This window comes from Momordica charantia (assembly GCF_013281855.1).
Source record: "Momordica charantia cultivar OHB3-1 chromosome 1 unlocalized genomic scaffold, Mcharantia_2.0 BLBB01000001.1, whole genome shotgun sequence".
NCBI classification, from domain to species: domain Eukaryota; kingdom Viridiplantae; phylum Streptophyta; class Magnoliopsida; order Cucurbitales; family Cucurbitaceae; genus Momordica; species Momordica charantia.
In genome coordinates this window covers 6,384,377-6,396,322 of record NW_028275157.1, presented here as the reverse complement: position 1 = coordinate 6,396,322, position 11,946 = coordinate 6,384,377, and the positions used below count along the sequence as shown (strand labels likewise).

The following is an 11,946-nucleotide window of genomic DNA, read 5'->3' as shown; positions in this document are numbered from 1 at the left end:
GGACGAACCTTCTATAATAGCCGGCTAGACCGAGAAAACTACGGATTTCTGTCACTGTGCGAGGCCTTGGCCAACCACTGACCGCCTCCACCTTGGCCGGGTCCACAGCAATACCTTCCCTGGTGACTATGTGGCCAAGGAAAGCCACCTTAACCAGCCAAAACTCACATTTCGAGAACTTCGCGTACAGGCTGTTCTTCCTCAAAGCGGTAAGAACCTGCCGCAGATGTCCTTCGTGCTGCTCTTCCGTAACGGAGTAAATTAGAATATCGTCGATGAACATGATCACGAACAGATCAAAAAATTCCTTAAAAACTCGATTCATAACATCCATAAATGCCGCAGGGGCATTAGTGAGTCCGAAAGACATAACGGTAAACTCATAATGCCCATACCTGGTTCTGAAGGCTGTCCTAGGTATGTCGGCGTCTTTAATTCTCAACTGGTGGTACCCCGATCATAGGTCTATCTTCGAGAACACCCTTGCTCCTTTTAGTTGGTCAAAGAGGTCATCGATGCGAGGAAGGGGGTGCCTATTTTTTATTGTCACCTTGTTCAGATCCCGGTAGTCAACACAAAGTCGCATAGATCCATCCTTTTTTTTTCACAAACAGCACGGGAGCACCCCAAGGAGACACGCTCGGGCGAATGAAGCCTTTGTCTAAGAGCTCTTCCAGCTGAGCCTTAAGCTCCTTAAGTTCCGCTAGAGCCATGCGGGACGGTGCCTTTGAAATGGGAGCTGTCCCGGGTGGTAAGTGACTGGGATGTTTATGCTGAACGCACGCGCTAAGCGTGGTAACAATTATATAGATGCAAGCGCACACCTGTCAGAGTAATATAAAATGGACGGAGTATCCAAGTATCGATCCTCAAGGACTTCTAAACAATTTCCAAACTCTAAAGTTTTAAAGAATAGTGAATGTTGGAATGAGTGATTCTTGTAAAATGGGAAGTGGTCACAAATAATGATTTGGATTTGGGATTTGGACTTATAATAATAAAACCTAGCCCGAATTACTTCAAGTTAGCCAACAAAGAATCAAGGACATGCTAAGGATAATATGCATTTTACTTTAGAAACCAACGACTACGCTTCTCACTTGACTTATGTCTAAGCAAGTTCAAAGTCCTAAGACATTCCCTAATATGTCTATTATGAGAGATATCTTAGTTTTAGGATGGAAATAGTCGCAACCTCGGGTTAAGGTCCTATGTCTAGGCTACTTAAGCGAAACCCTTATGTCTAAGGCGCTCCTCTCCTCGGTTTAACCACTCAACAATGCAAATAAGCAACCTTTTCAGTATTGACTTGTTAAGACTTACAGTGGCCTTCTCTAAATCCTAACTTTTTGGGAAAACATGTTGAGCAATGAATGGAAAGCAAAAACACTACTTCTTAGCAACCCTTATTAGAAATAAAAGGCTAACTATCCATAACCGGGCTAGAGACGGGAATTTAGAAAGACATATTGAAGAAAATACAGCAAGTAAAATGGTTGAATGTGGAATGCATGTGTGAAAAACAAAAGTTAACTAACGGAGAGTTTTTTATCGGGATTGAGAGCTTCGCCCTTCTCTTTCAAGCAAGGGGGAGTGTCACGTGCTCTTTCCTCCAAAAACACAACTCTCTTAACTAAAAATAAAGTAAAGGCAAAGAGAAGATAAGCAAAGTGCTAGATTTTTATATATTTGAATAAGTAAATAACTAAGTACAAATGGAAACAAAACAAAGCTCAATAAAAGAATGTAAAGTACTCGGGATTTAAAAACCAAAGCAACTAATGAAAGCAACTCAAAAGTACTTAGAAAGCAACAAAGAAACACTAAAAATGATCAAGAGAAGGAAGCAAGGCTTGATGATTTTGGTGGAGAAGTTGCTGGAATTTATAGCTGTGCAGAATTGCTTAGGTAGGTCCTAAAACGATGGTGAATCACCCATTTCCAACTCTTTTGACTGACCAAATCGTGCTCAAACTGATAGTGGAACACTTCTTCTACACGTATGCATCGGTTGGAACCACCAAAACGCATTGGAAGACGCGTTTCATTAAGGGCAAAGTTGGAAGAAAACCAGTTTTTCTGCAGGCTTCCCAGGCGCCTGGCGCCTCCCATGATGCTTTTTTCGTCTTTTTGCTTCTTTTGATTAATTTGCACTCCCAAATGGTCCTAAAATGTCATAAATACAATATAAGCCAACCACAAACCATATTATATGAATTTTGCATGAATTGGAACTCAAACGATCGGGAAAAATCCGAAACAAAGCTGAAACATTGTAAAAACAGCATCTAAAACCTTCTTTTTACGCATGTAAACAAGCGTAATCAGTAAGTCGATACAAAAGTCCAGTTCACGAACAGGGGGTAGCCCCGGGAGGTCATTGGGGAACACATCTGGGAACTCTCTGACCACGGAAACAGAGTCGATACGAGGTGGAGTCTTACTAATGTCGACGACGTTGGCCAAATATCCCCAAGCTCCATTCTGCAACAGGCGTCTTGCCTTCAACGCTGATACTGTCCTTGGGACTCTACCCGTAACCCCTTTAAACGTAAAGTTCCGACCCAAAGGTAGTTGGAAGGAGACTTCTCTTCTCGAGCAATTAATGTTGGCTTGGTTGGTAGCTAGCCAATCCATGCCCACAATAACGTCAAAATCTTGCATGTCCAGCTGGATCAGTCTTGCCCTTAGAGTCTGATTATCAAAAGACAACTCACTTGCCCTCACCTTTTGGCTAGTGATCAAAATTGACCCTGATGGTGTAGAAACCGACAACAAAAACCCTAATGGCTCTAATTCGAGGGTTGCCTGACGAACAAACGCAGAAGAGATGAAGGTATGGCTTGACCCCGAATCAAACAATACATACGCAGGCACATCATGGACTAAAACAGTACCTGGATCACAATATAAAGATAAGGACATACGCTCACACACACAGCCAAAAAAAATGAGAAGAAATACCTGTGACCACTGTTTCGGCATCCGCCGTTTCCTTGCGAGTAAGTGCGAAGACACGAGCCCTTTGGTTATTTCCCTGCGTCGAAACTGGTGGTGGAATCCTCTGACCCAACCTCTGCGTATTTGCGGCCGACATGGGACATTCCCTTGCAAAATGCCCCTCTCTTCTGCACCTGAAACAACCCTTACTTCCCGTCCGGCACTGCCCTGTATGTCTTTTCTGGCAGGTGGGGCATACTGGCGGCATGCCCTGGTGTTGAGTCTGGAGCTGGGGTGCTCTCAATACCGGGTCGGCATAAGTCGAAGGAAACTTCCTTTTCAAACTTGAAGATGATCCGACCTCTGGCAGGGGTGAGGCCTTGTTGGAAACATCCTTATCCATAACCAAGGCGCCCCTAACCGCTTCAGCATAGGTGGTGGGTCGCTGGAGGTCCACCGGGCCTCTGATTCCCTTGCGCAAGCCTTTAACAAACCTTCTGATCTTTAATGCCTCAGTGGGAATCAACTCCAGAGCGAAACGGGAGAATTCCGTGAACTTCCTTTCATACTGTGCCACCGATAAAGTTCCTTGGACTAGATGCAGGAATTCTGCCTCCTTCATGTCTTTCACAGTCTCCGGATAGTAGTAGTCGTACAACAAGTTCTTGAACCTTGCCCACGGAATTGGTACATTCGCATGATCCTCTGCCGCTGCTACTGAGTCCCACCAGTTCAGGGCCTCGCCCCTCAACGTAAAAACCGCGCCCTTCAACTTGAATTGGTCTTCGCAACCAAGATACGCGTAAAGGGCTTCCAACTCTCTGATCCACTCTTCCGCTGCAATCGCTCTTTCACTCTCACCGTCAAAGGTTGGGGGTCCGTAGCGCTTGAAATCCTTGATGAAGCGAGCCTCGCTCTGGGGTGTAAGAAGGTGTTGGGGTGGCGGAGCTTGGACCCCGCCCACCCCTGCGGCGTTACTGATCACTGCTTGCAAGGCCTCCACAAGCAATGCCAATTGGGGGTTCACCTGAGTGACTGCTGGGGGAACTGGAGGATCTGCCTGCTCTCGAGCGGCTGCTGGATGAAATGGAGGGACTACTCCTGCCTGATTCCCAGCAGGAGGGGGCGGTGGATCCGCTCCGTTCTCACCTCCGGGAGCAGGGTCGGCGTTCGCTCGCAATCTCATACTACGACGGGGAGGCATTGTCTGGAAAAACGGCACAAAATTTCGATAAGACGTTAGCACAATACTCCACGCATAGACTAAAAGGAAAAAGTGGCAGTCGAAAACCCCACAATAGAAAAATGTCCACCACATTCTATTTGGTACGCTTAATAAATACACTCTACGTCTAGCGAAACAGAGCGGTAACAAAAACTGATGAGAAAAAATTCAGCGCACAAGTAAATCATGGGAAATGTATAAGCTCTCAAGGACAAGCATGAAGCGTACCTGGTGATGACGAGGAGGTCGACCGAGATCACTACTCCTACGTAAGCTAGTTTCTAACTCAGTCTACAGGAACGTTTCGGCTCTGATACCAACTGTAACGCCCCAGGATTTTATATAACATCCTAGGCAACGCTAAATAATTCACCTGGCTAACCTTAACATTAAACACGAGATAAGCAACTCCCTGGGAAAATAATTTAAATGAAATAAAGCTTCGACTCCCATACGTTCTATCAGAAATATAAATGTCATAAACTGTCAGGACTTCACCCTCCGTGGGCAATTTAAAAAAAAAAACAACAACATTTCATATTCGCCTCAGTGGCAAAAATCCTTAAATAAAAAAAAACAACCGTACACCTAAACTCTAACGACAACAACGACGCGTTTACCAGCAACATCCATAACAAATAAAGTAGTTCTAAAGAGTACAAAATTTCCTCTGCGGTTCACACCTAGCAATAACATAAGTCTCAATGCTACTCGTACCCAACGACCCTTCCCTCTATCCTCACTAACTAAGCTACTGATCCTTCCTCGGTCAAGCCCTCTCCACGTCATCACCGCGATCGACCCCGTTCACACCTGAAAACATATGAGGGTACAAAGGGGGGTTAGTACATAAGGTACTCCGTAAGTAGCACTTCCTAACTAGCACAAAAATCATGCTCACAGTCACGTCATAAAGAACAAAACAATAGCAAGGCAATCAAATAAGCAGTGAGAGATAGAGAACAAATAACTTGACATTTAGAACAAAACAATAGCAAGGCAATCAAATAAGCAGTGAGAGATAGCGAAAAATAACTTGACATTTACATACAACAACCAAGCGTCGAAACTACCAAGACCACAACCCATGATTCACTAGCCCTTGTCTCATAGTACTAAACCTTCCTCTGCACCCCCCTGTGTTACTCCCCGCTTAACTTCTCGAGGCATGACGGCTCTTGACATTTATTCCCAAGTTACCGTGCCCCCTCCTTTTACAGTACCTGATGTTCGACCTTGCCTTTTATTCCAAGGCCTAAACTGTGCACCGGTCCTTGCCATTTATTCCCAAGGCCTAAACTGTGCACCGTCCTTGCCGTTTATCCCCAAGTACCGATGACTTCCCAGCGTATTGGTCCTTGACATTTATCCCAAGACCCCAATACTCGTTTACAGAAATTTGACGTTCGGCTTGTGATTTATTCCCAAGGTCACTACGCAAGGCTTTGAACCTCCAAGCGATTTATATGCATTTCAGGTCAGAACCCATAGTTAACGGACTATCAACCCCGTCCCTTTACCCTTCACCCTTCACCCTTCACCACTACTAACCCTCCCATGACCACCTACAGGTAAGTTTCCCACATTCTAAATCACTGCACCGTTCACAAGCATGCTTTTCCTCGTAATAACAAAATACATTCACAACTCACAACCAGAACAATATAAACTAAATTATCAGTTGAACAACACGAGCATTTCATTTACATCACATTTGCAAAACGTCATGAACCAGTTACTTCTAACTACACCTACAGCCATTAAGAACCTACTAGTCACCTACAACAATAAGAAACACGAAGCACGTTTCCTCATGAGTGTTCAATAATAGAAAGACGGCAACAATCAAAACTAATAATCCCTTCATGCTCAATTAAATTATTTTAACAAGAAAAACAGCATCAAAACCATTCCGTTAACGCTAAATAACGCACGCACTCGCCCCCTGGTGCTACTTACACAACCATGTCTTTAAGTTTGCGTCGATCTCACACCTAAGCACCAAAAACAGAAAAATACAGCAATTTAAATGTACTGTCCAGCCTTCGAAAAACGACTCTACGAGGGTTCAAAGGGCTCATTACCGCAAAACGACTCCGAGTAGGTGTGGGTAAAATAGATCTAGCTTATAAAGGTGTGGGTAGCATAAATCGGGCTTTGAATGGATGAAGATAATCGCCGAACACCACCAAAACACTGCTGTCCACGTTTTTGTAGCAGCGAAAAGTGCCCAAAACGACCTCCAACGACTTCGTTTTGATGTCCGTTACTACAAAACAACTTCGCTTAGGTGTGGGTATTCCAAATCGGTTTCGTTTGGATGTGGGTAATCCAAATCTAACTTCGAATAAATGTGGGTCAAAGAAAAGTTACTGGGTTTCACGGATCTAAGCTATACGAGGTTGTTAGGCTCGTTGGATCGGAGAAGGGACGCCGCGAAAACAGCCTCACGTGTATCGATGCCGCCTGCAGCAGCCCGAACGTCACGCGCCGCCGCTGCCCGTCCCACCCTGCTGCTGCCCGTCGCACGCCGTCGCCGTCTGCAGCTGCCCAACGCCACGCGCCGCCGCTGCCCATCGCACGCCGCTGCTGCCCGTAGCGCGCTGCCGCCGTCTGCCGCTGCCCACGCCGCGCTGCTGCTGCCTGACGCTGCACCTGCTGCTGTCCCGTCGTCTGTACTGCTTCGTCGGAGAAAGAAATCCAGATGGGGGCTGGCGGCTTCAAACGAATGGGGAGGGTGGAAGAAGAAGAGGAAGGAGAACAAGACGGGCTAGGGTTGTTTTGTTTTAAATTCCCCTTTTCCTTTTGTTTTGCAACATAAACCCACTTGGGCTAGTTTCTTTTGTTTAAGGCCCATTTACCCAATCACACCTTGTTAACAAAACCAATAATATAACTTTGTAGTTGATCCAATGGCCCAGAGTAAGTGTCACATAGCGGAATCCGTAATAAACATAACTTAATAAATACTACACGCTACTAACTCACCACTAAATCTGTAACAATACACACTAGCCGAGATGCCACACTAAAATTAAATAAAGATCACTGATGAATCAAATAAAATAAATAAATAAATCAATAAATCAATAAATAAAATCCATTTTGTTATAAAAAATTCCCGGAACTCGGGGCAAGCTAACCTGAGTAACGCGGGGCGTTACATTTTCGTATTCACTTAGAGATGAAGCCAGAACATGATTGGAGTCCCTTCCTTCAGAGTCTATTACAAGTTGGGATGACTTGGTTGAGAAGTTTTGATGAAGTACCTACCACCCAGCAAAAATGCTAAGTACCACTGTGAGATCAACAATTTTCAGCAATTTGCTAGAGAATGAGTCAGTGAATCCTGGGAGTGTTTCAAGCGATTGTTGCAGAGATGTCTACACCATGGGATCCCAAGATGCATCCAAATCGAGACATATTATACAGGTCTTGATGATGCCACACACTTAGTAATTGATGCGTCTGCAAATGGGGCTTTGCTAGCAAAACCCTATGCTGAAGCATTCAATATTTTAGAAAGAATATCATCAAACAATCACTCATGGTCTGATCCTAGAGCTGTTCAAGGAAAATCAAGTAAGAGGCTAGTTGAGTCCGAATCCTATACTGCATTGAATTCAAAGATTGAGAATCTGATAAACTTGGTAATGAGGAGTATGACACAGTAAAGTTCAGCTGGAGCATCAGCTGGTAAGGCTAATGTCAATCAAATTCAAGACATTTCTTGTTCTTTCTGCGAGGGAGACCACCATTATAACAACTGCCCTGGAAATCCCGAGTCAGTTTATTATTTGGGGAACCGGCAGAATAGTAGAAACAATCCGTATTCAAACACGAACAATCCTGACTAGAGGAATCACCTCAATTTTAGTTGGAGTGGCAATCAAGGAGGACACAATGTAGAACATCCAATACTCCAGCATTTCAGCAGAAGGTAAGTTATCCTGCTGGTTTTGCGAATCAAGGACAAATGGTAGCACAAAAGCAATCAGAAGGATCATTTGCATCATTGGAAAAGCTGATGAAGCAATACATGGCCAATAATGACGCCACTGTGCAAAGCCAAGCTACATCATTAAGGAACCTAGAGTTGCAAGTAGGCCAGTTAGCGACGGATTTGAAGAGCAGACTGGTTGGAGCATTACCCAGCGATACAAAAGTGTCAAAGAGAGACGGTAAGGAACAATGCAAGGCCCTCATACTTCGAAGTGGGAAAGCATTACCTCCGGCACACCCAATTGCTCCAGCATCGATCAAGGAACCTATTCAAGTTGACCAAGGAGAAACTCAGTTAGAACAGGACAGTGAGCCAACAGAAGTAGTTGTACCTACTCCACTAAAGCAGATAGCTGAACAACCAAAAAGGTTCAAAACACATCCAATCAATCAGTTAATCCAATAATTGCTAGAGCATCTGAGATAGGGTCTAAACAGAACAGAGTGCCCGAGAAAAGAAAGTAGGCAGAGCATGAAAATGCCCCAACACAATATAGGCCAGTGCCACCATATCCTAAACGGTTGCAGAAGAAAGAGCAGAATTTTCAATTCAAGAAGTTTTTAGATGTCTTGAAGCAACTGCATGTGAACATACCGTTAGTGGAAGCTCTAGAGCAAATTCCAAATTATGTGAGCTTCCTGAAAGAGATATTCACAAAGAAGAGAATGGAAGAGTATGAAACTGTAGTAATGAATAAAGCTTACAGCACCATACTCACAAGCAAAATTCCTGCAAAGATGAAAGATCCTAGGAGTTTTACCATACCAGTTTCAATTGGAGGACAATAGATAGGACTTGCCTTATATGATGTGGGCACCTGCATCAATCTCATGCCATTATCAATTTACAACAAGTTGGGCATTGGAGAAGCATGGCCCACAACAGTGACATTATTGCTGACAGATCGATCCATGACGCATCCAAGGGGGAAAATTGAAGATGTTTAGGTACAAGTAGATAATTTATTTTCCCTGCTGACTTTATCATTTTGGATTATGATGCAGATAAGGAGGTTCCTATTATTCTTGGAAGACCATTCCTAGCAACTGGGAGAGCTTTGGTAGATGTCCACAAAGGAGAGCTGACAATGCGTGTGCAGGATCAAGAAGTGAAATTCTCGGTGCATGACTCTATGAAATTTCCTGCCGAATCAGAATAGTGCTCAGTATTAAAGATATTAAATGAAGCATTAATGGAGGAGTTGGAAGCAGAAGCCATGCTGGAGCATCTAGAAGTAGTTGAAGCTGAAAGTGTTGCCGACGCGTTTTAAGAGGAACTAGAAGATGTCCAGTCAGAATGCATGAATGCCAATGAAGGATTTGTGAAGAGAATGTATGAGTCCTTAGACCTCACAAACCTGGAGCTTAGATTACTGAAGCCATCTATTGAAGAGCCGCCAGTGCTGGAGTTTAAAGCATTTCCACAGCATCTGAAATATGCTTACTTGGGTTCATCAGAGACATTGCCAATCATCAATAGTAGCAGACTTATCCTTGGAAAAGGAGCAGATGCTGTTAAATGTACTCAAGGCACATCAGAGAGCAATTGGATGGACTATTGCGAATATCAAGGGGATAAGCCTCAGCTTTTGTATGCATAAGATTGTGTTAAAGGAGAACTGCAATAACTCTATAGAGCCTCAGTGTAACGCCCCGAGTCCCTCAGGTTAGTTAGTCTCGAATCAGGAGATTTTTCATTTAATTTTAAAGTGAATGTTAATTGAATTTATCTATATTTATCGGGCTCTAAAATCCTATTTCAATTAATATTTACCGGATCACAATGTGTTTCACGTGTCTATGCTGAGCAAGTACATTCATGACCCTTCGCATGTCTTGGACCCTGAACCATTGCAACTGGATGAGTCCTTGTGCTACGAAGAGGTACCCGACAAAATTTTGGCAAAAGAAACCAAGTTGTTGAGGAACCGGACGATTCGCTTGGTTAAGGTTTTGTGGAGAAACCACCAAGTGGAAGAAGCTACTTGGGAGCGGGAGGACGATATCAAGGCGAGATACCCTGAACTGTTAGAACAGTCAACTTTCGGGGACAAAAGTTTTTGAAGGAGGGAAGTCTGTAACGCCCCGAGTCCCTCAGGTTAGTTAGTCTCGAATCAGGAGATTTTTCATTTAATTTTAAAGTGAATGTTAATTGAATTTATCTATATTTATCGAGCTCTAAAATCTCATTTAAATTAATATTTACCGGATCCCGTGTGGTGGGTCTTGTTTAGGAGGGGGGTAGATTTCTTATCTTTTGGGCGTGGACTTGTTGAGCCTCCTTTGAGGTAATTTGGTTTTAAAACAAAACAAAAGAAAAAAAAATGAAACCCTAGCCAAGCTTTTCTTTCTTCTCCTTCTTTCTTCTAACCCAGCCGCCCCCCCCACCCCCCGATTTCTTCCTCATTTTCCAATCCCGCCGCCCCCATCTCTGTTTTCCGGCAGCACATCCGGCCCACTCCGAACGGAGCGACAACACCCACGGCTGCGGCGACGCGACACAAATCGGCGTGAAGCGATCTTCGACGGCGACCCGGCTCCGACAGCGTCGTCTTCGGTTCCGGCGACATCCAGCAGGCTGCGCGACTCGTTCTCCGGCGTCTCTGCGTGCAAGGCCGCGGAACTCCTCCGCGAACAGCAAGTCCGACGAGAGGCGCGCGGGTTTTGCAGCAGTTTCGGCGATACCCCGCAACGGCGGCGCCCCGGCGATCTGCAACGAACCAGCGCGGCCTCCTCCTCACGGCAGCGCACGGCGAACAAGCGGTACAGCAGCGGAACGGCGGCGACTTGCTGCTACGATCCGACGAAGAACAACTCCAGGGGCGGGATTTGTACGTTACAGCGGTGTTTAGAACGTTTGGCGGTGACCCACATCCGTTCGAAGCTCGATTTAGGCTACCCACACCTTGGCGAGCTAGATCTAGGTGACCTATATCCATACGAAGTCGGTTTTGGTGGTAATGCGTCATTCGAACCCTTTTAGAGTTGATTTCGAAGGCTAAATAGGGAGCGTAATGTGCTGTATTTTCTGTTTTGGTGTGCTTAGGTGTGAAGTCGGCGTAACAATTAAAGGCGCGATTGTGTGTAAGTAGACAAGGGGCGTGTGCGTGCGTTAATGGATGCTAAATGGTCTCTAACGCGCTGATTTTTTTAGAGTTTTATGCTAATTTTGTTATGTGTTGTGTTAAATAATTCTCGTTGTGTAAGTCGATATAGTTGGAGTTGTGTTGGATGTTTGTTGATGAAAATGTTGAGATTTCTGCTTTGCTAAACTGTTGAGTATTGCTGTGGTAATGTTGGTTGCCTGGATAAGCATAAATGGTTCGGCGTGTGTTGTGAGTTAGTATACTTAGTAATGCTTGTTAATATGATGATGTTGGATATTAAGTATGATTGATTTATTATCTCGCTATTAGTAAGTTATTAAGATTGTGGAAGCATGTTGAATTGTATTTGTTAGTTGAAAGATGCAGGGGTAGTGGCTTAAGAAAGTATACAGTAAAACTCTGGTGAGAGTGGGATTCTTGGAGGAAACGAATGTATGAGTGTCAGGGCTCGGTATAAATGGTCGGGGGCTGATACGTCACTAATGGAGTATCGAGGCCTCGGGGTATAAATGGTCGAGGGTAGATTATGAGGAGTCCTTTGGAAGGAAGACTATTGGGGCCTTGGGTATAAATGGTCGAGGGCCAATAGACGGTGAAGTCATCGGGGCCTCGAGTATAAATGGTCGAGGGCCGATGCAGTAGTGTCGGGGCCCTGGGTATAAATGGTCAGGG

The 11,946-nt window shown here is 44.6% G+C and overlaps 2 protein-coding genes across 2 annotated transcripts; both read right to left on the bottom strand.

Annotated features, from left to right (window-relative positions):
• Nucleotides 1-569: 569 nt before the first annotated feature.
• On the bottom strand, nt 570-2,925 carry LOC148213182 (uncharacterized). The gene is made up of 2 exons (XM_088123506.1): nt 2,359-2,925; nt 570-773 (listed from the first exon to the last, which is right to left on the bottom strand). Exons 1-2 carry the CDS (start codon nt 2,923-2,925, stop codon nt 570-572), a joined length of 771 nt encoding a protein of 256 aa, XP_087979632.1.
• On the bottom strand, nt 2,896-4,144 carry LOC148213181 (uncharacterized). The gene has a single exon (XM_088123504.1). It carries the CDS (start codon nt 4,142-4,144, stop codon nt 2,930-2,932), a length of 1,215 nt encoding a protein of 404 aa, XP_087979630.1. The 3' UTR covers nt 2,896-2,929.
• Nucleotides 4,145-11,946: the final 7,802 nt, after the last annotated feature.